This window comes from Pseudophryne corroboree, chromosome 2 (genome assembly GCF_028390025.1).
Source record: "Pseudophryne corroboree isolate aPseCor3 chromosome 2, aPseCor3.hap2, whole genome shotgun sequence".
In the NCBI taxonomy this organism is placed as follows: Eukaryota; Metazoa; Chordata; class Amphibia; order Anura; family Myobatrachidae; genus Pseudophryne; species Pseudophryne corroboree.
Window position 1 is genome coordinate 126,385,341 of NC_086445.1, and position 26,705 is coordinate 126,412,045.

The 26,705-nt window shown below is 43.6% G+C and overlaps 1 protein-coding gene across 1 annotated transcript in view; it reads right to left on the minus strand.

The window, feature by feature from the left end:
- ATP8A2 (ATPase phospholipid transporting 8A2) overlaps positions 1–26,705 on the minus strand; it is a 1,320,460-nt gene that overhangs the window by 373,405 nt on the left and 920,350 nt on the right. Inside the window, exons 28-30 of the mRNA XM_063951698.1 lie at positions 24,916–24,990; positions 16,659–16,781; positions 13,012–13,090 (exon numbers count right to left, since the gene is read on the minus strand). Coding sequence (XP_063807768.1) covers positions 13,012–13,090; positions 16,659–16,781; positions 24,916–24,990 — 277 coding nt within the window. The remainder of the gene's footprint in view (positions 1–13,011; positions 13,091–16,658; positions 16,782–24,915; positions 24,991–26,705) is intronic.

Here is a 26,705-nt window from a genome sequence, read left to right on the forward strand (position 1 = left end):
TATTCAATGCTAGTGATCAGGGCATTGAATAGTGGAAAGTGGGTCCAAGATGACAAGATCACGTGCCCACGCCCCTGTACTACCCACCTGCGACAAGGCCACGCTCCCTGTAATGCCGACTGGCTGACTCCTCCCCCATGGGGCAGACAGAAAGTCGGTAAGTCTGCTCGAAACGCCCCTTTCCCACAGCCTGGCCTGCTTGCAGTATAAGGGGCAAAATGGACCTACTGCACATGCCCAGTGGTAGCATATTTTCCTACCAAGTCTCCTATGTGATGTCTGTGAATCTGAGTGCTCAATAATTGCACCATAAAGAGAATATGGTAGGTGGCTTACCATTATCATTGGGCCTGAATATGTTTGAAGTACTGTATTACATATACGGCATTTTGTTTGGGGTAGACTATAGCTTGTTAAAAGCTAATTATGTATCCTTCATGGGCTGGCAACAATCACTCTAAAATCAAATATTTAGAACCCTTCCTCAAGAAATCCTGTGTTTGCCCAGTGTCCTCATACACCTAGTGCATACTTTTGTAGTTTCTTTGAATGTGAGATGCAGGTGGGCGGGGCCAAACTATTTGTGGCATAGAATTGCATCCCTTGTTTTAAACACGTACATAGCTGCAGATGAAGCACAACGGAATTTGGTGTGAGAGAAAGCCGCCACCACTGCATTGTAGCACTTCATACACAGAGTCAGACTCAGTCGCACACAGATGTACAAATGTCACACAAAAAGCTGATTAGTGCTATCTATCAAAGCAGTTTTGTCACTCAGTTGTTTTATTTATGTGAATAAGATGCATATTTTGAGCAGGAAAGACACTCAGCACGGCTGATATGCCCATGACCTGGTATGCCGAGAGGGTCTATTTGCCGTGACTTGAGCAACAGTGTATGAGGATACATCTGTAACAGCCATATAGTTTGTCACACTAACAAATGCAACAAATCTGCGTAAGAAACAAAGGCATATTCACAGAGACAAAGGGCCTAATGCAGATCTGATCGATGGACTGCGTTTTTTGCTGTCCTGCGATCAGTTAGTCCCAACTACAGGGGGAGTGTATTTTCGCTGTGCAAGTGTGCGATCGCATGTGTAGCTGAGCTGCAAAAACCCAGTGTGTGCAGTCTGTGCGCAACCCAGGACTTACTCCTCCAGTGCCATAAGAACAGGCTGATCGGGGCCGAAGCTGACGTCATACACCCTCCCTGAAAACGCTTGGGAACGCCTGCGTTTTTCTGGACACACCCTGTAAATGGTCAGTTACCACCCACAAATGGCCTCCTCGTGTCAATCACCTTTGCGAACGCCCGTGGGTTCGGCTTTTTCGCACCATCCCGTCGCTGGCTGGCGATGCCTGTTGCTGTTGTCCGACGCACATGCGCATTGTGGTGCATAAGCATGCGCTGTTATGATCTGATCGCCCGCTGTGCGAAAACGCACAGCAGCGATCAGATCTGAATTACCCCCAAAGTCACCAGTCACTTGGGCAGCAACAGGAATAAAAGAAGATTGTACAAAGCAATGGAAATACATAATGGGGTATATTCAATTAAAGTCGGATCCATTCCGACATGTATTTGTCGGAATGGATCCGACAACCCCTATTCAATCCCCACCTTAATTCGACTTTTTCAAGTCGAATTAAGATGGGACACAGAGGAGGAGAAGGGGGGCGAGCCGCGGGGGGACAGCTGGCGGGCATACAGGAAGATCAGCGCTACCGTAGCGCTGCAGCAGGACGTCACTCAGCCGCCCGACCTCACGGCAGCTTCCACCCGGCTCCAGCAGCGTGCTGGAGCCGGGTGGAAGCTGCCGTGAGGTTGGGCGGGTGAGTGACATCCAGCTGCAGCGCTACTGTAGCGCTGATTTCTCCTGTGTGCCCGCCAGCTGTCCTACCGTCTCCCTGCGGCTCGCCTCCTCTGGGTCCATCTCATTCCGACATCATTTTGATGTCGGATTGAGATGGTCGAAAACGGGGCCAAAACCTGTCGGATTTGGCCCCGTTTTCGACATCAACATATGGATCGGCAGCTATTTCGGCGATCCACGTGCTTTTTGACAAGTCGAATGCCTCGACTTGTCGAAAAGCTTTGAATAGGTCGAATCAGGATTCGACCTTAAAAAGTTGAAAACTGCCGTCTTTTCAACAGACGGCAGTTTTCGACTGCAATTGAATATACCCCATAGTAGTAAGTCACAGGTGTCACGATCCGGGTATCTGGACGCCATTTCTTACCCATCAGATGCCTCCTAAGGCTGGCTCAGCGTTCCAGGACCGGATCCCATCTGTTATCCTGATGTGTACATTCCTGCATCCTCTCCTGTCTCTCTGAGACGCTGTCACAGTAACGCCTTATTACATCTGGCATGGCGTCTCCCGCGGCCTCCGCCGCCGTCCCTGAGCTTCTGCATGCAGAGTGTCAGAGTGGCGATTACGTCAGCCGCGGCCTCCGCTGTGTCCGCGTGGTTGGATGTGCACTTGTCAGCCTGGCGTCTCCTGTCTCCAGTGGCCGGCGCCGCCATTACTGTTTTCATTACCACATGGATTACAAACCAAACTTCCCTCCAAGTGTCTGCATGGGCGCAGCCATCTTGGATTCTGTCAGCTGATAATTTCCTCCAATCTGTTGTCAGTATTGTTAACCTGCATAATTGCCTAGCCAATCCCTTCCTTGCTGCAGGTATAAATACACTGTGCCTGAGCAAGGAAGGCGTCAGTGCTTTGGTTGTCAAACCTAGTTCCTGTTTGTCTCTCTCCTGTGATTGTCTTCCAGGTTCCAGCTCCTGTCTCAAGACTTCCACCATAGAGACCCGCACCAGCATTCCACCTGCGGTGTAGCCTGACTCTCCAATCCATTGTGGATTCATCTGTTTCCAGCTACAACATTACCTGCTTCCAGCTCAGCTTTCAGCAGAGTACAGCTTCCCTTAAAGGGCCGGTGTCCTTTCTACACTTTACCACTCTCCACCGGTATTATTATTTCTCCGCTCTCAAGTTCTACATTTCAGTTCATATTTCATCGCTCCCAAGTTCATCTATTATTTAACTGGTTCCAGCCAGTATCCACTCCGTGCTAACAACAGTCTGGTTCCAGCCAGTATCCACAGCAGCTGTTTTACCTTCAGCAACCCAGCTTTTCCTGGAACACCAGCTGGCACAATCCTGGGTTATCTCCATTGCTACAGTCGGGCCTGGTAAGGACTTTCCATCTAGAAGATCATAAGAACTATCTCACACTACCAGTGCCCTGTGGCTCCTGCCATCCTGTAGTACCCAGGAACTGTATTTATTATTTGCTGACTTTTACGTTTTCTTTTACTGCTGCTGTGTTGCGGAGTTGTCATAATAAACATCATTGACTTTTATCCAAGTTGTCGTGGTCACGCCTTCGGGCAGTTATTATTCATGTTACTTACATGTCCAGGGGTCTGATACAACCTCCCAGGTTCCGGTACATCTCAGCCCCTACAACTGAGGCTGCCTCCCGTCAGCTCAGGCCCTCAGTTGTGACAGTAAGCACTGACCTAATGAATCCAGCCGGAGACCAGGATCAAGCGGCCAGGCCGATGCAAGAACTGGCAGCCCGACTAGAACATCAGGAGGCTGCACAGGGCCACATCATCCGCTGTCTCCAGGATCTCTCTACTCGGCTGGATGGGATTCAGACAACTCTCCGTGGATCAGGCGCATCTGGTGCGTCAACCACAGTGACTCCAGCTATAACCCCACCCACCTTACCCATTTCTGCTCCACGTCTTCATCTTCCAACGCCAGCAAAATTTGACGGATCTCCAAGATTCTGCAGGGGATTTCTCAACCAGTGTGAGATTCAGTTTGAGCTACAACCTGGCAATTTTCCCAGTGACCGTACAAAAATTGCCTACATTATTTCTCTTCTCAGTGGCTCGGTACCCTTGATTGGGCATCACCGTTATGGGAGAGGTCCGACACCCTGCTATCTTCCTACACTGCCTTCGTGTCAACATTCAGGCGCATCTTCGACGAGCCAGGCCGGGTAACCTCAGCTTCATCCGAGATTCTCCGTTTACGCCAGGGGTCACGTACTGTAGGACAATATCTGATACAGTTCCAGATCCTGGCATCCGAACTGGCATGGAACGACGAGGCCCTGTATGCTGCATTCTGGCATGGCTTATCAGAGCGTATTAAAGATGAGTTAGCTACCAGAGACTTACCTTCTAAGTTAGATGAGCTAATCTCACTCTGCACGAAAGTTGATTTACGTTTCAGAGAGAGAGCAACTGAGCGTGGAAGATCATCTGCTCCAAAATCTTCTGCTCCTCCTCCTCGTCAACTGTCACCATCTAAAGATGAGCCCATGCAACTTGGCCGTTCCCGTTTAACTCCTGCTGAGCGCCGAAGACGTCTCTCCGAGTTTCTCTGTCTCTATTGTGCAGCTCCGTCTCACACCATTAATGCCTGTCCCAAACGTCCGGGAAACTCCAAATCCTAGCTCGCCAAGGAGAGGGCCGGCTAGGAGTAATGATCTCCTCTCCATCTCCTCAAGATTGTAATCTCCCAGTCTCGCTTCAAGTTGCTCAACGTTATCGGAACGTCATTGCCCTCCTTGATTCCGGAGCAGCTGGGAACTTTATTACCGAAGCCTATGTTAAACGGTGGTCCCTACCCACCGAGAGACTTCCTTCGTCCATTTCTTTAACTGCCGTGGATGGCAGCAAAATTTTTGATGCAGTTATTTCTTTAAGGACTCTACCAGTTCGTCTGAGAGTGGGAGTTCTTCATTCCGAACTTATTTCTTTTTTAGTGATTCCAAGTGCCACACATCCTGTGGTCCTGGGCCTTCCATGGCTCCGTCTTCACAATCCTACAATTGATTGGACGACTACGCAAATCCTGGCATGGGGTTCCTCCTGTGCAGAGACATGTTTGTTTAAAGTATTGCCTGTCTGTTCTTCCTCCCCCAGGTCGTCTGATGTTCCACCTCCTCCATATCAAGATTTCACGGATGTGTTCAGTAAAGCTTCTGCTGATATCCTTCCTCCTCATAGAGAATGGGACTGTCCGATTGATCTCGTTCCAGGGAAGGTTCCACCTCGAGGCCGAACTTATCCGTTGTCTCTGCCTGAGACGCATTCTATGGAGGAATATATTAAAGAGAACCTAGCAAAGGGGTTCATTCGACCTTCTTCTCCAGCCGGCGCAGGCTTCTTTTTTGTAAAAAAGAAAGATGGTGGTCTGCGGCCGTGCATCGACTACAGAGGTTTGAACGACATTACCATCAAGAACCGTTATCCTTTACCCCTGATTACTGAGCTCTTTGACAGAGTTAGCGGAGCTACCATCTTTACAAAGCTGGACTTGCGAGGTGCATACAATCTCATCCGGATCCGTGAGGGTGACGAGTGGAAGACCGCCTTTAACACCCGTGACGGACATTATGAGTACCTCGTCATGCCCTTCGGATTGAGCAATGCTCCAGCTGTCTTCCAGCATTTTGTCAATGAGATCTTCAGAGACATTCTATATCGTCATGTCGTGGTCTATCTAGACGATATCCTCATTTTTGCCAACGATTTAGAGGAACATCGTTTTTGGGTTAAAGAGGTTCTGTCCCGTCTCCGTGTCAATCATCTCTATTGCAAATTAGAAAAATGCGTCTTTGAAGTCAAGTCCATTCCGTTTCTAGGGTACATTGTGTCTGGTTCCGGACTAGAGATGGATCCTGAGAAACTACAAGCAATCCAAAATTGGCCGGTACCCTTAACCCTCAAAGGGGTCCAGAGGTTCTTAGGGTTCGCCAACTATTACCGAAAGTTTATACGAGACTTTTCCACCATTGTGGCGCCTATTACTGCTTTCACTAAGAAGGGTGCTAACCCGTCCAAGTGGTCTGAAGAAGCCATGCAAGCATTTCATCTTTTAAAACAAAGGTTCATCTCTGCGCCTGTTCTGAAACAGCCTGATATCGACTCTCCTTTCATCTTAGAGGTGGATGCCTCCTCCGTTGGAGTAGGAGCGGTGTTATCTCAGAGGGCTAAAGATGGCCATGTACACCCTTGCAGTTTCTTCTCCCGGAAGTTCTCCCCAGCTGAGCGCAACTATGCCATTGGCGACCAGGAGTTGCTAGCCATCAAGCTCGCTCTAGAAGAGTGGAGGTATCTGTTGGAGGGAGCTTCTCATTTAATCACCATACTTACAGACCACAAGAACCTTTTATACCTGAAGGGCGCACAATGTCTCAACCCTCGTCAGGCCAGATGGGCACTTTTCTTTTCCAGGTTCGACTTTAAACTCCAGTTCTGTCCGGGCTCTCAGAATCGCAAGGCCGATGCCCTTTCCCGCTCATGGGAGCAAGAAAATGAGTCAGAGTCTTCAGACAAGCATCCTATTATAAATCCGTTGGCATTCTCCACGGTAGGGATGGACTCTACGCCCCCATCAGGGAAAAGTTTTGTGAAGCCGATGCTAAGGAAGAAGCTCATGCATTGGGCCCATACTTCCCGTTTTGCCGGACATACAGGTATCCAAAAAACCCTGGAGTTTATCTCTAGGTCCTATTGGTGGCCAACTCTGAAAAAAGACGTCTTGGAGTTTATTGCATCTTGCCCAAAGTGTGCCCAACATAAAGTATCCCGCCAGTCGCCTGCGGGGCAACTGGTTCCACTATCCGTTCCCCGTCGACCATGGACCCACTTGTCGATGGATTTCATTACAGACTTACCCATGTGCAACAAGTTCAATACCATCTGGGTGGTAGTTGACCGGTTCACCAAGATGGCACACTTCATTCCTCTCACCGGTCTTCCGTCAGCTTCCAAGTTGGCTCAAGTATTCATACAAGAGATCTTCCGACTCCACGGTCTTCCTGAAGAAATTATCTCAGATCGAGGAGTTCAATTCACAGCCAAATTCTGGCGAAGTTTATGTCAAGTCCTCCAAGTCAAGCTAAAGTTTTCCACGGCTTACCATCCTCAGACCAATGGTCAAACCGAGAGGGTGAATCAGGACTTGGAGGCCTTCCTCCGCATCTATCTGTCCTCCTCTCAAGATGACTGGGTTCAATTACTTCCCTGGGCCGAGTTCTGTCATAACAACCAGTATCATTCCTCATCTGCTTCAACACCATTCTTCACTAACTTTGGATTCCACCCTAAAGTCCCTGAGTTCCAACCGCTTCCAGCAACTTCTGTTCCCGCAGTGGATATCACCTTGCATCAGTTTGCCAATATCTGGAAGAGCGTACGATCAGCTCTGCTCAAGGCATCGTTCAGGTACAAGAAGTTTGCGGATAAGAAGCGTCGAGCAGTTCCTGCTCTCAAGGTGGGTGATCGGGTATGGTTATCCACGAAGAATTTGAGGTTAAGAGTTCCCAGTATGAAGTTTGCACCTCGCTATATCGGTCCTTTCAAGATTGAACAAGTCATCAATCCTGTTGCTTACAGACTCCAGTTGCCTCCCTTCTTAAAAATACCCAGGACATTCCATGTTTCCCTGTTGAAACCGCTGATCTTGAATCGGTTTCATTCCTCACTTCCTCCAACTCCGAAAGTCCAAACTCAACGAGGCGTTGAGTATGAAGTGGCCAAGATCCTGGACTCACGTCACCGTTACGGTCAACTACAATATCTTATTGACTGGAAGGGTTATGGTCCTGAGGAACGTTCATGGACCAATGCTTCTGATGTCCATGCTCCTGCCTTGGTCCGGAGATTCCATTCCAAGTTTCCTCAAAAGCCAAAGAAGTGTCCTGGGGCCACTCCTAAAGGGGGGGGTGCTGTCACGATCCGGGTATCTGGACGCCATTTCTTACCCATCAGATGCCTCCTAAGGCTGGCTCAGCGTTCCAGGACCGGATCCCATCTGTTATCCTGATGTGTACATTCCTGCATCCTCTCCTGTCTCTCTGAGACGCTGTCACAGTAACGCCTTATTACATCTGGCATGGCGTCTCCCGCGGCCTCCGCCGCCGTCCCTGAGCTTCTGCATGCAGAGTGTCAGAGTGGCGATTACGTCAGCCGCGGCCTCCGCTGTGTCCGCGTGGTTGGATGTGCACTTGTCAGCCTGGCGTCTCCTGTCTCCAGTGGCCGGCGCCGCCATTACTGTTTTCATTACCACATGGATTACAAACCAAACTTCCCTCCAAGTGTCTGCATGGGCGCAGCCATCTTGGATTCTGTCAGCTGATCATTTCCTCCAATCTGTTGTCAGTATTGTTAACCTGCATAATTGCCTAGCCAATCCCTTCCTTGCTGCAGGTATAAATACACTGTGCCTGAGCAAGGAAGGCGTCAGTGCTTTGGTTGTCAAACCTAGTTCCTGTTTGTCTCTCTCCTGTGATTGTCTTCCAGGTTCCAGCTCCTGTCTCAAGACTTCCACCATAGAGACCCGCACCAGCATTCCACCTGCGGTGTAGCCTGACTCTCCAATCCATTGTGGATTCATCTGTTTCCAGCTACAACATTACCTGCTTCCAGCTCAGCTTTCAGCAGAGTACAGCTTCCCTTAAAGGGCCGGTGTCCTTTCTACACTTTACCACTCTCCACCGGTATTATTATTTCACCGCTCTCAAGTTCTACATTTCAGTTCATATTTCATCGCTCCCAAGTTCATCTATTATTTAACTGGTTCCAGCCAGTATCCACTCCGTGCTAACAACAGTCTGGTTCCAGCCAGTATCCACAGCAGCTGTTTTACCTTCAGCAACCCAGCTTTTCCTGGAACACCAGCTGGCACAATCCTGGGTTATCTCCATTGCTACAGTCGGGCCTGGTAAGGACTTTCCATCTAGAAGATCATAAGAACTATCTCACACTACCAGTGCCCTGTGGCTCCTGCCATCCTGTAGTACCCAGGAACTGTATTTATTATTTGCTGACTTTTACGTTTTCTTTTACTGCTGCTGTGTTGCGGAGTTGTCATAATAAACATCATTGACTTTTATCCAAGTTGTCGTGGTCACTCCTTCGGGCAGTTATTATTCATGTTACTTACATGTCCAGGGGTCTGATACAACCTCCCAGGTTCCGGTACATCTCAGCCCCTACAACTGAGGCTGCCTCCCGTCAGCTCAGGCCCTCAGTTGTGACAACAGGTTTCTCATGAGACCTGTACTCTATGAAAGGAATAGAATATGCCATCACACACCAATAAAACAATACCCAACCCTGGCACTTTGAAGAGACCAACCATTCTCCAAATATATAAATAGATAAAATCGGACTCCAACGCTGCTTTCCTCCAATATAAATGTATGTCTTCTGACTATACCACCTTCTCTCTCCCCAAGCAAACCTAGTTTACAATATTCACCCAGTCAACTAATACCTGTATCCTCTCTGCCACCATCAATAACTTCTCTGGTCACTGCTCTCCCCTTTTTCCCTCACTATGCATGTTTTTGACACCTATGCCAAAGACAAAATCAACACCATCTATTAAGAGATCAACTCTCCCCAGATACACCACCCTACACCCACCTCTCTCAGCCATTTCTCTCATTAATGAAGACAATTTTCTCCTTTTCTCCCCCCTTATACGGTCCTTTTGATCCTTGTTGTCATCTAATAGCCTCAATAAACCTTCTTTCAACCCAACCTCTCTGACCAGATATTGCCCATTTGTTATCCTCCACTTTGTTTCCAAACTACTTAAAATACAACCATGCAACCACCTGACTTTCTCCATTCACTTTTTCTCGATCCTCTGAGATCGGGTTTCCCCCTACTCCACTCCACCAAGCTTTATCTCATTAAAGCGATCAATGATCAACTCATTTTCTAAGTCGAGGGGTCACTTCTCCCTATGTATCTTCCTTGACCTCCCAATACAGTTGACCACTCTTCTACTCTCGGTGGGTTCATGTCCTACTTTTCTGATTGCTTTTCAGTGTATCTAGTACTAACACATTCTTTCCTCTACTTTCTTGGTTCATCATGGTTTTGTTTTCAGTTTTCTGTTGACCTCTTTTATACATCTTCTCTCATCTACATCTTTCACCCACCACTACCACCTCTATGCTAATGACACACAAATATCCCTCTAATGCCCTTTATCTCTCCTTTTCTATTACCAATATGTCTAACTCCCTCTTAACTATTTCCAAGAAAAACAGAACATTCACTCTCGGCAATTGTAGGGTATATCGTGAACATTGGTTTGAAATCTGAGTGAAGCTGCTGTGATAGGGTCGCAAACCACTAAAAGAGAACAATAATAGTTTCACAGCGGTGCAATCAGAAAACACACACATTTATACATACAAAGTAATAACTTATGAATACATAAAGATGTGATATGATTGTAAATATACCAGTTCAATCAATCATACATATCTCAAGACTTTGATATACAAAAATGGAGCAACAAATATATAACCAGTGGTAAATTAATTCCAACCAATTGGTCCTAAATTGTAGTCTTTCTGATTTATTGGGAACACATGCAAATTAGATAACCTAGGGGTAGATGTATGAAGCAGTGAAAAGAGTGGAGGCGTGAGCCAGTTGAGAAGTTTTGTAGAATACATTTTGTAGAATACCCTTGATAAATGTTACTTCAAAGCTGATGGGCAACTTCTCCACTGGCTCACTTCTCCACTGTTTTCAACATGTGGTATATTGATATTCCCAAAGTTGTCAGGATGCGGATTTATATGATATTAAAAGGGAACTCAGACAATGAATGGTATATAGATAGGTATCTCAGCCATATATGGAAGTACCGTATATTCTTTGCCAGCACTGTAAAATGGACTCTCCAATGAAAAAGTGGAGTTGCGATTCTTGTCTCACCTGGTGGGGAAGCCGAGTGCTCCACTGTGCATGCAACAACTAAGAGGTAGAGTGGATCATTACTTCCCTTGCTGGCACATGCAATGCAGCCATGGGTCTCAAAGTGGCCGCAGCTGCTGTTAAAGATGGGAGCTGCAGACTCCTGTGCACTGTAAAAACTCGCAATTAGCCTACTGCTACCACTTGATACTAAGCCTCCTTCAAACCTGCAGCTTAAGCATGTCCGATAAAGGATGGACTTGAAACAGGAGTTTAAACTGGATTTGGACTTTCCCTACTCTCTAACCTCAAAATAAAAAAAAATCTCAAATACTATATTATTCAGTAGAGTCCTCTTCCAGACATTGCCTATTCCTCCCAGTGTAACCTATGTAGTGTACCCAAGATGGCTGCCTTGCCAAGTATTATGTTCATTGGTTTCCCTATTTCCTGCTAATCTAAACCTCTGTATTATGTTTATGATTTCTGTAAAGTGTCTTGAGTCCTTCTGGAGAAAAGTGCTATATAAATAAAATGATTATTACTCTCTCTCCATGTTCTACCAACTCAAGTCCCATGCCCACTCCTGACCCACTAGCTCCTATTGCCTCAACATTGCCATCTGCCACTAGATTGTAAGCTCTAATGAGCATGGCCTTCTCTACCTCTTGTCTCAGGTATGCACTTCCTTCATCAACCTTACCCTGTACTTGTTTTGGTTTTATGTCCAATTATACATTATATGATGTGCAATTAGCAGTCTGGAGTTTTTTGCCACTGTAGAAATAAACGATGATGACAATGGTGATAAATAAAGAGAAAGAGTTACATTCCACCCCCACCCCCCTGCAGCCTAACCTTATCCCTCCCCGGCGGTGCCTACACCTAACACTCTCTCACCACAGCCTATCCCTAACCCTCACTGCCCTGTAGCCTATCCCTAACCCCCTCTTCCCCGAGGTTATCACTGAGGACTCCTGGCAGAGGTTGATCAGGATTCCGGCATTCGGGATCCCGCCGCCGGCATTTCGATCCGTGTCGGGATGCCGGCGCTGGCATTCCCAGCAGTGTCGGGATTCTGGCGTTGGTATTACGACTGCCGGGATCCCGAACGGATCCCTCGACAGCTGTGGTCTTACAATTATCCTTTGAGTAAAGAACCACCACACCACAACGCAATATTGAATGAACCGTACACTCTTTCATGATGAAGCATACATTGTTTCATCTCTCACAACTGTCCTGATATAGGTGGGTCAGTCCTGTTTGAGGGCTCTTTTTGTCCTGTGTGTAGGAAAGTGGGTGAGAATGCCCCTTTCACTGCTACTGGTACTCTGCACCGGGTGCGACTGGCAATGAAATGGTGTTATTATAATAAACTAATGTGACATGTAATGAAGGTAATCCCAAAACTCAGATGATTCATTTTAAACTTTAATGAGGCTCTGATAAGCAGTACTTTAGAAAAAAAAAAGATTTGCAATTAATTAAAAGGACATTTTTGAAAGGCAAATTTGACTTGTAATGTCACATTCATGCCTGTGACTATTCCCCCAAAAACATTGTGCAACCTGTCTGTACAGATGTATATCAAAAACAGAAATAAGGGGTACGTCTTTGTATGGACAATGAGGACAAATATGTGAACTTGCGGAAAAAAACCCAGATAAAACTATTATGCCTTTTATCGTGTTCATAAATGACCCCAGAAGTCTTCATTAAAAACTTGCAGTAAACACAAATAAGTAGAAAAAAAACCTTCCATTCACAATCCCTTAGTTTATACAGGCTGAAACTAGAGCATTGTTATCCTTTCCTAGCACTGTTCCTCTTGGTTTAGGGCAGCGTTTTAGTTTTATAGGATAGGCTCAATGCATAATGCAGTGTTTTACAAAGTCATAATAACATAGATTCCATTCTTTTTCCCAGGGGAGGAGTGTCCTCAATAATAGGACGGGGGAAAGTTTCTTGGCAGTTAAAAGTTGAGAAAGTGGAAGAAGTCAACAAAGTGCAAAAAAGTTAAACTGAAGTTGGTGAGTGATTGATGAGTCATGGAACTGGTATAAAAAAAAAGTCTTAATTGGTAAAAAGAAAAAGAAACGAGTTCATGGCCTGTCAATCACAGGCATTGTCTTCAACCTCCCGTAACCCTGGTTTCTGTTCATTATTTCTGCTAATAAAATCTACAACTACATTGGCAAGAAATCAGTAATGTACTGTACGTCGATGACTGATAGTAATGTAGTTACCGTGCTCCATCATTTTCATTGGGAACCAGATGAGGATGAGAGAGTGGACCAAGGCATTGATGCAGTGACCCCAAAACACCTAAAACAAGACAAAACAGTGATATCACTAAACCTCCAAAACTGACCAAGTTTTAACAAGTGCTCTGCTGTTACATTAAAGAATCCGTAGATTGTCTTGTTTCTGGAGCAAGACAATAACTAAATTTGGCAATGTCTGTTTTTTTTGCAAGCAAATATTTTTTATTAAGTCTAACTGCCCACATAATACTTGATGTGAAACAAAAAGCCAATAACAGTCTAAAACAAGTGCGAAGATTGCACATGAAATCTCTTGCAGAGTACTGGCGCTCATTACAGCTAATGCAGAGGTAATCATATTCCCCTATTTTCCTGGGGGCATGCCCAGATCCCCGGGATTTGCCGGACATACCCTCAGTTCTTCTCTCCTGTGAATACACACCACGCGCATGCGCACACCACCTATTCACCACTTGCTCAGCTAAGCAGAGTAGTGGGTGACAAGGGATCTTCCAACCTTCCCCCATCGAGGGACACCATGGCCTGTGGGTGGGAAGGTGGGACAGTACCCGAAAAGTGGGACTGGCCTTGCTCAGATTGTGATGGTTGGTAGGTATTCCATAATCTCTAATATAGCAGGATCGATAGGTGTAGTATAAAATCAGTTATTTTGAAAACAAACTCTTCTGTTGTGCCTACTAGGGGGAGATGTTCAAACTGTGATAAATGCTCTTTAAAAGATGCCTGTTTTTTATGGGCAACTTCTCCAGTTGTTCCCTTCTGCACTCTTGTGAAGGTTTGATACAATTCTCCATTAGACTATTAAGCTGGGTACTATCCAGTACTCCAGGGATCCAAATCCCGACGAGCCTGTTGACACAATCCTACTGGAGACCTTCTCTCTGATTTGCATCTGATGAAACCATCTCTTGAAAGCATTGAGTTGCTGCTTGAGGGATGAATCGGGAGGAGAACAGGACAAACCAGTCGCAGGAGCATACACACATCTATATTGGTTGGTTGATTGATGATCAGGACTCCTGATTTTTTAGCAGGTTTATAAATCTTTTGACATGACCAGACAACCTGGATTGGATGAAACCAGAAATCGTGTGGCTGTACACACTCTACCAATGTTGGATCAACTGGTAGGTCAGAGGTGGGATTGGATGAGAATTAGTTAAGTGTGTACACAGCTTTACAAGGGAAGCCAAAGTCAAGTTGTGATGTAGGGTCATGAACAATCAATTCACACTAAATTGCAGTAAAAATTGTCATTATGTCTGTCCATTTTAGTTATCTAAACCAATTCTATATTTCATGACAGATATATTTAATATATATTTAATATCTATACAGTTTATGTTAAAAGCACAGCATAGGTAATACAAATAAACATCCAAAAGTGTTTAATGATAAAGAAAAATCTTCAACAATACAGATGGGTCCACGGTTATCTTGGCTAGTTTGCTGTGCCTAGGCACAACATGGTTTATTGACATAAAACCTTCATCTATTGTTCTCAGCTGCAATACAATACAGAGAACAATACAGCAGGGGATTAAGTCATTACAGCAGGGGATTAAGTCCAATTGGCCAGTCTCAGTTAATCCTATTAAAGGTCAAGATAAACATGGACCCATCTGTATATGAATATGAAACAGAAGAACGTGCAACACTTTTAACAAACATTTTTAATCATATTTACAGGAATGACATATTAAGGGATGTATAAAAAAGGGGGTGGGGTGGGGGGGAGGTGTGTGTTGTACCAGACAAATATTAAGAGGGGAACAGGAAGGACAGTGTCTTACTCAATTATCAACAAAAGGTGTGTTACATGCAAAGACCATTGATTGACTTGATAGGCCTGATGTTGACATTGAAATCAAGATCACTGTCAAAAGTATATATAGTACTGTGCAAAAGTTTTAAGCAGGTGTGGAAAAAATGCTGAAAAGTAAGAATGCTTTCAAAACTAGTAGTGTTAATAGTTTATTTTTTATCAATTAAAATGCAAAGTGAATGAACAGAAGAGAAATCTAAATTAAATCAATATTTGGTGACCACCCTTTGCCTTCAAAATAGCATCAATTCTTCTAGGTACACTTGCACACAGTTTTTGAAGGAACTCTGCAGGGAAGTTGTTCAAAAACATCTTGGAGAACAAACCACAGATCTTCTGTGGATGTAGGCCTGCTCAAATCCTTCTGTCTCTTCATGTAATCCCAGACAGACTCGATGATGTTGAGATCAGGGCTCTGAAGGGGCCATAAAATCACTTCCAGGACTCCTTGTTCTTCTTTACATTGAAGATAGTTCTTAATGACATTGGCTGTATGTTTGGGGTCGTGCCTAAAACTTTTGCACAGTACTGTATATAATGGAGTAAGATCATCTATAGCAGAACAGAATATTATGGGTTTGTAGCAAAGCTTCAAAGATAGCATTCAGTTTATCTGATTTCCACGTAATTGTAACATAATTTGTCCACAGAGGTTATAAAACAAATGATGGCCCTGACATGTGGGAGGGAAGATATAGATGAGTATTTAGCTATACATCTTTTAGTTTCATTTAAAATATAGGAAGGCTAATTTACCAAAATATGCCCCAAACCCAGGGACCGAAGGCATAAAAGAGAGGACAAATACTAGTTACCAGCCCGTTAAAATGATGGAACAACATAACATTAACGTCAACGCCAGCGGCTGTGCGCGCCAAAGCGTAGCAACACTTGAATTATTCCGTTGGTTGCCATTCCAGTGGCCACAGGAGCACAAAACACAAAGTGTTAGCTTTTATTATATAGGATTTGTTTGAGCATTGTATGAATTCACGCTCCCAAAATCTAAAATCTTCAGGCTATGCCGTCATATGCAAATGCAAATCTCCCGTGACATCAGCTCATCCCACCCAAAAAAGGTGAAAAATAATATAATTTCTGTAATCTTGTCTAAAAAAGGACCTACAGTACCTGGTGTAGCTCTCTGCTATTATGGTGGAAATTGAAGCCTTGGCCATGTACATTGGCTACCTATCATCTATAAAATCCAGTTCAAACTACTCAACATTACCTGCAAAGCCCTCAGCCACCCCTCTGCTCCATACGTCTCCAACCTTATCTCTGCCTACACGCTCCTGCATGTTCTCTCAGTTTTGCCACCGGCTGCCACCTCAACCCCCAACTGATCCCTTCTTCCCACTCCCGTCTCCAATGCTTCTCACCCGCTGCTCATACCTCTGGAATATACTCACACACCCAGTTGAGACTATGCCCAAGTCTTCAAGGCCTCGAGTCAGCCATATAAAGAAGTTTTGTTTTTTTCATCAACGCCTACCAGACTTCCATCTAACTATTTCTAGAGGTATCCCCCATACTTACTACCATCTCAGTGTCTTCCTCAGTAGGGAGATAAACAACCATATTTAGCCATTAGATATGTAACAAATAAAAACTACAATAATCAAAAAGTTTTACTCAACTCATCTTGTATAGAAAAGCAATAAATACATCTGTGTTACACTGAATTGTTTTATTCATTTGTTGTCATTTTAATAAAATGTAACAACAACAGTACTTATAGTCATATAAATGTATGCACTGGGTACAATTCTATCAGACTTACTCTTGTGTTAAATCCATCTGCATTCTGAGTAATTTTGTAGAGCTGTGGAAATCTTAGCATGCTATCTTGGCTACAGGATCGTTCACAGATTCCCAGTGTGAAAGGTGGTAAGGCGGTGAAAATCTGTCAAGAGAATAATGGTGATCATTGCAGAGGTGCTAACAATGAGGACAGAGGATAGAAAAGCCCTAAAGAGGTTGTTACTGTCTACGGAATGCTCCAACAAACACTACGGCCAGAGGACTACTGAGCAGATAACTGGTATGAATCATGCAGATGTTTATTGACATGGTTGATAAACTACTAGAACATAAGTAATATACAGATTTCAACATTTGCATTAAAAAAAAAATATATCAAGCTATACATATACGAATTAAACACATCCAAAGTCAATCAATCCTCTTAACCACTTAACTGAGGGGTTTTTTTTTACCAAAAACCGCTCAGAAATTGTCAGGGGGATTTTATGAGTGAATTAGGTGAAGAAAATGAATTTAATCCAAAATGATTTTAGAAAAAAAAAACAATATATATATATATATATATGTATATATATATATGGATATCCCCCCCCCCCCCCCCTCATACATCGGAACATCAGACGGGAAGATCAGTAGCATCAGAACATCGGTAACATCGCAACGTTACTTTTTTCACCCAAGACATCTGCCAAGTACACGGGGGGGCTGGCCTGAGGGGGTTGTTTTACCCTTTCCCAATAGCTGCTATTGTCTGCAGCCGCTGGGTGGGGGGTCCCTGCTGTGCTGACCGATCAGCAATGATCGTCAGGGTGCAGGGAGGCAGAGGGACCTTCTGAGAGCAGCAGCGCTGCGTTTCCCTTCCCTGACGCTGCTAACACTGTTTATCTGACTGCACGCATCCTGTGCGACCAGGTCAGATAAGACACTTGCTGGTATGGTCGCATCTGATGTGACCATGCCAGGCAACTGCATAAAGGGGAGATATCACGCAAATCTAAAATTGGATGGAATGCAATTAAACATAGTAATTATTTAAGTTTGATACCTAGTCATGATATTTTATTAAAAATAAGACAAAAAATATACAGTAATTTGGAAAGATTTTTTTGTAATTACAGTACAATAATTACCTCTCAATAAACCATTACCTTTCTTAGATACTTTACTATATCTAAAAACAATAGACTAAGTAGGTGAGTTTAACAAATTACGTCAACCTCAAATCATCAATCTGACCCGTCACACACAGGAGGTAAACTGTGCATGCCTGAATTTCTATGTTCAATTATTTCATAATAAGTTAGCCTTTTACATTGGTAAATGGCTTAATTCAGAAGGATTGTCCTTGCTAAATTAAGATGGATACAAGATTATATATCTGGTGGAAGAAAAAATCTGGTAATGTATGGGAACAAATGGCAATCAACCATTTGCTCCCATTTTGCGCCGGAAAATGGTCATTCAGATAAATTGGTTAAATCAAACGGGTTTAACAAATTTGTCTGAATGTCCATTTTTGACTGTTTTCCACTCTTTGGGAAGAAATGGTCAATTGTCATCACCAGATTTTCGTTCCAACCATAAAGATAGGATAAATAATCTTACAGTGTGTATCCATCTTTAGGTAGAGTACAAATATCACACAGGCAGACATCTGTACAAACTACAAAGTGCATATTTTAATTTGAAGAAAGAGTTATATGCTCAAATTCTTAGTAATAATGGATCCATTGTGGTACTGGCCCCAAGGTGGGCATCCAGGATTCTCATTTCACTGAAAGTGATCTTCAGTCGTACTATAGTCCCAGTTATTACCAGATACTGTAGCTTCAGCCAGGCATTAAATATGCCAGTAATCCCACTAACAGGACTAGATCCTTACAATGCCACCGGTTCCAAATCTCTCTACTCACACAAACAAACAAATGTTTTACACCATAGAGCAGATCTCACATTAGATCCTGACCCCTCTTCTGTAGAACTGATGTGGATCCACTGTACTGACGTAAATGACATTATGTTGCTCGTTCTATAAAATGCAGACAAACACAACAGTTAAGTATCTTTAAGGTTCATCTAGACGGATGTCTTATGCTCTCTCCTGCCTCATATTGCTTCGAGGTGCTTATGGAATGAGGCTGTTCTCAATGGTATGCCTGTAACTGGCACATTCTAATGCCCATAGAGGTTTGTGAATATTATTGTAATATAATTTAATTCACATGATGTGCTTAGGACTGATTAAGATCCTGTATTAGGATACCACATTTTCTTTCACATTGGATGAGAAGAACATTTGTAAAAATATAACACAAGTAATAAGCACTTTGAGTGCTATTGGGAGAAAAGTGCTGTATAAATAACATTATTATTATTATTGTTATTATAATTATAATGTTCAAAACGTTCATTAGGAGCAGTTTCAATTCAAAACCTGCAGGTGGTGCAGATGTTTGTGCTTGTCAAATAAGATCTTTTTGATTTACAATGGTGGTCATTCCGAGTTCCGTCGACACTGGAGTCAGTATCCGTGTCGGCGTCTATATCTGCCATCTGAGGTAACGGGCGCTTTAGAGCCCCTGACGGCCTATGAGACGTCTGGACAGGCACAAGCTGAGTAGCCGGCTGTCTCATGTCAACCACTGTCTTTTATACAGAGCTGACACTGTCACGTAATTTCTTCCAACAGTTCATCCACTCAGGTGTCGACCCCCTAGGGGGTGACATCACTATTACAGGCAATCTGCTCCGTCTCCACATCATTTTTCTCCTCATACATGTCGACACAAAAGTACCGACATACAGCACACACACAGGGAATGCTCTGATAGAGGACAGGACCCCACTAGCCCTTTGGGGAGACAGAGGGAGAGTTTGCCAGCACACACCAGAGCGCTATATATATACAGGGATAACCTTATATAAGTGTTTTTCCCCTTATAGCTGCTGTATAGTTAATACTGCGCCTAATTAGTGCCCCCCTCTCTTTTTTAACCCTTTCTGTAGTGTAGTGACTGCAGGGGAGAGCCAGGGAGCTTCCCTCCAACGGAGCTGTGAGGGAAAATGGCGCCAGTGTGCTGAGGAGATAGGCTCCGCCCCCTTATCGGCGGCCTTATCTCCCGTTTTTCTATGTATTCTGGCAGGGGTTAAATGCATCCATACAGCCCAGGAGCTATATGTGATGCATTTTTTTGCCATCCAAGGTGTTTTTATTGCGTCTCAGGGCGCCCCCCCCCAGCGCCCTGCACCCTCAGTGACCGGAGTGTGAAGTGTGCTGAGAGCAATGGTGCACAGCTGCAGTGCTGTGCGCTACCTTGTTGAAGACAGGACGTCTTCTGCCGCCAATTTTCCGGACCTCTTCTGCCTTCTGGCTCTGTAAGGGGGCCGGCGGCGCGGCTCTGGGACCCATCCAAGCTGGGCCTGTGATCGTCCCTCTGGAGCTAATGTCCAGTAGCCTAAGAAGCCCAATCCACTCTGCACGCAGGTGAGTTCGCTTCTTCTCCCCTTAGTCCCTCGATGCAGTGAGCCTGTTGCCAGCAGGTCTCACTGAAAATAAAAAACCTAAACTAAAACTTTCACTAAGAAGCTCAGGAGAGCCCCTAGTGTGCACCCTTCTCGTTCGGGCACAAAGATCTAACTGAGGCTTGGAGGAGGGTCATAGGGGGAGGAGCTAGTGCACACCAGATAGTCCTAAAGCTTTCTTTAGATGTGCCCAGTCTCCTGCGGAGCCGCTATTCCCCATGGTCCTTACGGAGTCCTCAGCATCCACTTAGGACGTTAGAGAAATGGTGTACCCAAAAGCCTTGGAATAGCAACATTGATAACATATGGAAAACTTTAAACACATCTCGCAATGTAAAAGTGATTATAAAGTGATCAGAGAGGAAAGTTGGGAATTGGGGATTAGGGCTACTGCCCCCCCCCCCCAAATAATAATAATAATAATAAATAAATAAATTAAAATAAATAAATAAATAAATAAATACATTTTCTTTAAAAATAGGACACCGGGCAGCCACCTCATGGGTGTGTTGGAAGCACTGCCAATTATTTTTAAAATGTTGACAGCTACATTCAGCTCATTGTTAACTTAATAACTTGAAAATTTAAACCTGGGCAACGCTGGGTACTTCAGCTAGAATATATATACACACACACACACACACACACACACACACACACACACACACACATTCCTTGAGAAAGGTGGCAACACCACAACAGTATCGGACTCCTAATACGCCACTACTGATGTATGGGTGAATATGTTTAATTATAGATTGCTAACTGCTAATATATTGATTATATGCCTCTTTTTGCACTTGGCTTTTTCCATTTTTTTTTTTATAATGCCTGACTAATGGATTAAAACCTACCTCTTCTACTACTGGAGTGCTGGTTATCCATGTGTGCTGAGCCTGGGGTGGACACTGTATTCGTGGACTTTCGATATATACCATATCAACCTGCACCCTGCTCTTGCTATGTGAACGTGTGCAAATTCTGCAAGCTTGTTTATAATATATACAATGCATCCGGAAAGTATTCACAGCGCTTCACTTTTTCCACATTTTGTTATGTTACAGCCTTATTCCAAAATGGAATAAATTCATTTTTTTCCTCAAACTTCTACACACAATGCCCCATAATGACGTGAGAAAAGATTTTTTTAGATTTTTGCAAATTTATCAAAAAGAAAAAAACAAAGAAATCACGTGTACATAAGTATTCATAGGATCTGGTCTCTAGGTCTACCACTATTGGCCAACAGTAACTAGGTTGACAGGTCAAAATGTCGACATGAGTTTTTCACAATTTTTTTCTTTGACCTTTTTCATATTTCACGATAAACGCGGACGAGCGAAGCGAGCCATACGAGGGGACACTGTGCACTAATTGGGGTTCCCGATCACTATATGGAGAAAACAACACAAAAAACCCCATAAAAAACTGTCGACCTTGCATACCACACCCGGATCCTCAGCCTTTGCTCAATACTTTGTTGATGCACCTTTGGCAGCAATTACAGCTTCAAGTCTTTTTGAATATGATGCCATAAACTTGGAATAAGGCTGTAACATAATAAAATGTGGAAAAAGGGAATACTTTCCGAAAGCACTGTAAAAAAAATAAAAAAATAATAATAATAAAAATAAATAAATATATATATATATATATATATATATATATATATATATATATAAAAAGCACTACTCTACGGCACTCACCTATTCCTAGATTTAGGGTGCAACACAGTTTGTGACCACATTGTTTAAACAGAAATCACAGGGGCACTATACTGCTATATTAACTAACAATTATAAACAGTGGAGTTTTAGTTCATGTATTGATCAATGCATTTAAACCTGCAGCCCCCGGCAAGGGACCCCACTATATTGCAGGTCCTACTCTATTGCTCAAAATAATCATCATTAAAATAGCTATCCTATTAGTACTAAACTTTAGGTATGCTATCTGGTATAAAGCTCACAGCAACTTTGCTTAAATAGGTGATACAGTTACCATCACACCTGTTGTAAAGCACCTAGGAGAACAGCTGACACTAGCTATAATTAAGTTAAAACATGAGAAAATGTGGCCACAGAAAGATTAGTAAAAATAAATATATATATATATATATATATATGTATATATGTGTGTGTGTATATATATATATTAGAGATGAGCGGGTTCGGATTTACTCGTTTGTAACGCCAGAATTATCGCAAGTAATATTTTTCTGGATTTTTCTTATTGGCTAACCAAAGCACGTGACGTCCGGAGATTCGGGTAAATCCGAGTAAAACCGAACCCGCTCATCTCTAATATATATATATATATATATATATATACACTGCTCAAAAAAATAAAGGGAACACTTAAACAACACAATGTAACTCCAAGTCAATCACACTTCTGTGAAATCAAACTGTCCACTTAGGAAGCAACACTGATTGACAATCAATTTCACATGCTGTTGTGCAAATGGAATAGACAACAGGTGGAAATTATAGGCAATTAGCAAGACACCCCCAATAAAGGAGTTGTTCTGCAGGTGGTGACCACAGACCACTTCTCCGCTCCTATGCTTTCTGGCTGATGTTTTGGTCACTTTTGAAAGCTGGCGGTGCTTTCACTCTAGTGGTAGCATGAGACGGAGTCTACAACCCACACAAGTGGCTCAGGTAGTGCAGTTCATCCAGGATGGCACATCAATGCGAGCTGTGGCAAGAAGGTTTGCTGTGTCTGTCAGCGTAGTGTCCAGAGCATGGAGGCGCTACCAGGAGACAGGCCAGTACATCAGGAGACATGGAGGAGGCCGTAGGAGGGCAACAACCCAGCAGCTGGACCTCTACCTCCGCCTTTGTGCAAGGAGGAACAGGAGGAGCACTGCCAGAGCCCTGCAAAATGACCACAAATGTGCATGTGTCTACTCAAACGATCAGAAACATACTCCATGAGGGTGATATGAGGGCCCGACGTCCACAGGTGGGGGTTGTGCTTACAGCCCAACACCGTGCAGGACGTTTGGCATTTGCCAGAGAACACCAAGATTGGCAAATTCGCCACTGGTGCCCTGTGCTCTTCACAGATGAAAGCAGGTTCTCACTGAGCACATGTGACAGACGTGACAGAGTCTGGAGACGCCAAGGAGAACGTTCTGCTGCCTGCAACATCCTCCAGCATGACCGGTTTGGCAGTGGGTCAGTAATGGTGTGGGGTGGCATTTCTTTAGGGGGCCGCACAGCCCTCCATGTGCTCGCCAGAGGTAGCCTGACTGCCATTAGGTACCGAGATGAGATCCTCAGACCCCTTGTGAGACCATATGCTGGTACGGTTGGCCCTGGGTTCCTACTAATGCAAGACCATGCTAGACCTCATGTGGCTGGAGTGTGTCAGCAGTTCCTGCAAGATGAAGGCATTGATGCTATGGACTGGCCCGCCCGTTCCCCAGACCTGAATCCTATTGAGCACATCTGGGACATCATGTCTCGCTCCATCCACCAACGTCACGTTGCACCACAGACTGTCCAGGAGTTGGCGGATGCTTTAGTCCAGGTCTGGGAGGAGATCCCTCAGGAGACCATCCGCCACCTCATCAGGAGCATGCCCAGGCGTTGTAGGGAGGTCATACAGGCACGTGTAGGCCACACACACTACTGAGCCTCATTTTGACTTGTTTTAAGGACATTACATCAAAGTTGGATCAGCCTGTAGTGTGTTTTTCCACTTTAATTTTGAGTGTGACTCCAAATCCAGACCTCCATAGGTCAATAAATTTGATTTCCATTGATAATTTTTGTGTGATTTTGTTGTCAGCACATTCAACTATGTAAAGAACAAAGTATTTAATAAAAGTTTTTAATAAGAATATTTCATTCATTCAGATCTAGGATGTGTTGTTTAAGTGTTCCCTTTATTTTTTTGAGCAGTGTATATATATATATATATATATATATATATGTGTGTGTGTGTATTATATTATATATATGTATTATATTATATACACACACCGGTCACCAAAATATTCCGAAAACTGGAACATTTTAGCCCTGAAGTGACATCATGACGCGGCTGGCAGGCAGTCACAGACAGGTGGGGGAGTGGTTTTGCACTGGACCCACTGCGGACTCCCCCGCAGATCCACCGGAGAACCCCCCCCCCCCCCTCGCCGAAGCTCCAAACCCCCTGCGGACCTCCGGGACCCATCCAAATAGCAGGTACTCTGTTATCCGGAAAAATCCCATGTCCAGAATACTCCTGGTCCCAATCATTCTGGATATGGGATACTCATGGGATATGGGATACTCAACCTGTGTGTGTGTGTGTGTGTGTGTGTGTGTGTGTGTGTGTGTGTGTGTGTTTATTTATTTATTTATACTGTTTATTAATACTTGTTCTTTTATAGGAATTGACTTATATAGTGATCCTTTGCATATGATGGGTACACTTCCAAATCTGCAAAAAATGGGATTACACTTAATTTAATGTTTTTATTTTATTTGTGAAAAGCATCCCAAACATTTACCAAGGGAGTACAACTTGATTTATGGAAAATGTGGTTTTATACTGAATTTACTCCCCAACAACTGTTTTAAATATCGGTCACATGTTGCATCAGAACAAGATGTTTTTCTCAAAATATACTTGAACATAACATGAAAACCTGGGAGTAAGATAATGCACTGTGATAAACATCAGAGACAGACAGAGTGAGCGGACTCTGCTAGGCACTTTTATGTGTAATGAAAAACCAAAAATGAGTCACTTACCACATTGTACAAGCCAATGCACCATCGTTCAAACAAAATTTGTCCAGAAAATCCATTAACAAATGCGAACCAAAGCTGAAACATAAGACAGAGGCACAATATTACATTGTGATACTTCACTAAATGTTTCCATATATGAAAAAGAGCAGGAGGGGGGCTCAGATGGAATGTAGACCACCAGCTGGACACAGCTGTGCAATGTTGCTAGAACATAATTATCATTGTTGTTTCAAATGTGTTCTGCTCAAATCAGCCTGTTATGGTGAATTTCTGTACCTGAACTGTTTCGGCTTAGTGGCATACATCAGAGATGCTTTTCTATGCATCACATGCATTAGTAAGGGAGAATATGCGAGTAATTATCACCAGACGTAAACTGCTTCACCGATGCCTAGATTAAGTCTTAAATACAGTTCTCCAACTTGTTTCCAGTTATCATCACCATGATAAAAGCATTATAGATGCTCAAATGTGCTTTAGGTGCATTTCCAATGTAAACTAGACATTGTTAGAGAACATACAGTTCACGTTAGAGCTTTCTGCCTTCATAACCTGTAAAGCTGAAACACTAGCCAGTTATTAGATTGTACAGGTCACCCACTGTACATAAGGCGCTGACAATTATATTGGAAAACAAACAAATGTTGATGATTATGCAACTTATTATGAAATGAACAAAGAATCAGTCTGTTTTCTACTGCCATAGTGAATGTTTCTACGGTAAAATGTACTTTGTGGCGCTATGCAAAGCCGCAACGACTTTGGTGGTTTCAAAACGCTGGATTTAAAGGGACAAATATATTCAATACAAAATACGTCTGGATTAATATTGAAAATAACTGCCCCTCTAAATTCAGTGTCCGAAACCAGCGAAGACGTGGTGGATTTGTAAAGTGACGCAAATTTAATTTTGGTCCTAGTCACAACTAATCAGTTGGCATGGTTAGCACCAATGAATGGTCTCCCATCTGCCACCCTCCCTGGGCAACCACTGAGAAAAACAAGCTCATCATTTTCTACATGGTCTACATACACCTTCATTTAAAATTGTGAGATAAGTTTAAAATTAACTTATATTTTAAAAATCCGTTTAGTTCCTAATTCTGAACAAGAGGTCTGTAAATTTGTGCATAAGTTGGAACGTGGAGAAAATTGACATACAGATAAGTTCTTATATACATAATTGCCAGTCGTGCCAAACAGCCCTTCTCGTGTCCCATGTCCTATGCGACTCAGCTTGCGTTGAGTATTGTTTTTGCTGGAATGTGTGTTTTAGTCACAATGTGATGCACGTGAACTGGTTCAAGACCATGTACTGGTTAATTTGATACACAACACTTGTACATCTGCGGGATCCGGTCTGAAGATCGACACTGTCTAGGTCGACAATGTTTAGGTTGACCACTATTGGTCAACAGTCACTAGGTCGACATGGTTTCTAGGTCGACATGTCAAAAGGTTGACATGACTTTTTCAATTTTTTTTCTTTTTTTGAACTTTTTCATACTTAACGATCCACGTGGACTACGATTGGAATGGTAATCTGTGCCAAGCGAAGCTGTAGCGGATTGAGGCACCTTGCCGGAAGCATGGTGAGCGAAGCGAGCCATGCGAGGGGACACGGTGCACTAATTGGACTTCTCGGTCACTGTACGGAGAAAACGACATCCAAAAAACATTAAAAACTCATGTCGACCTTTTGAACTGTTGATCTATACCATGTCGACCTAGAACCCCTGTTGACTTTCCAACCCTGTCGACCTAGTGCCTGTCGACCTATAGTGGTTGAC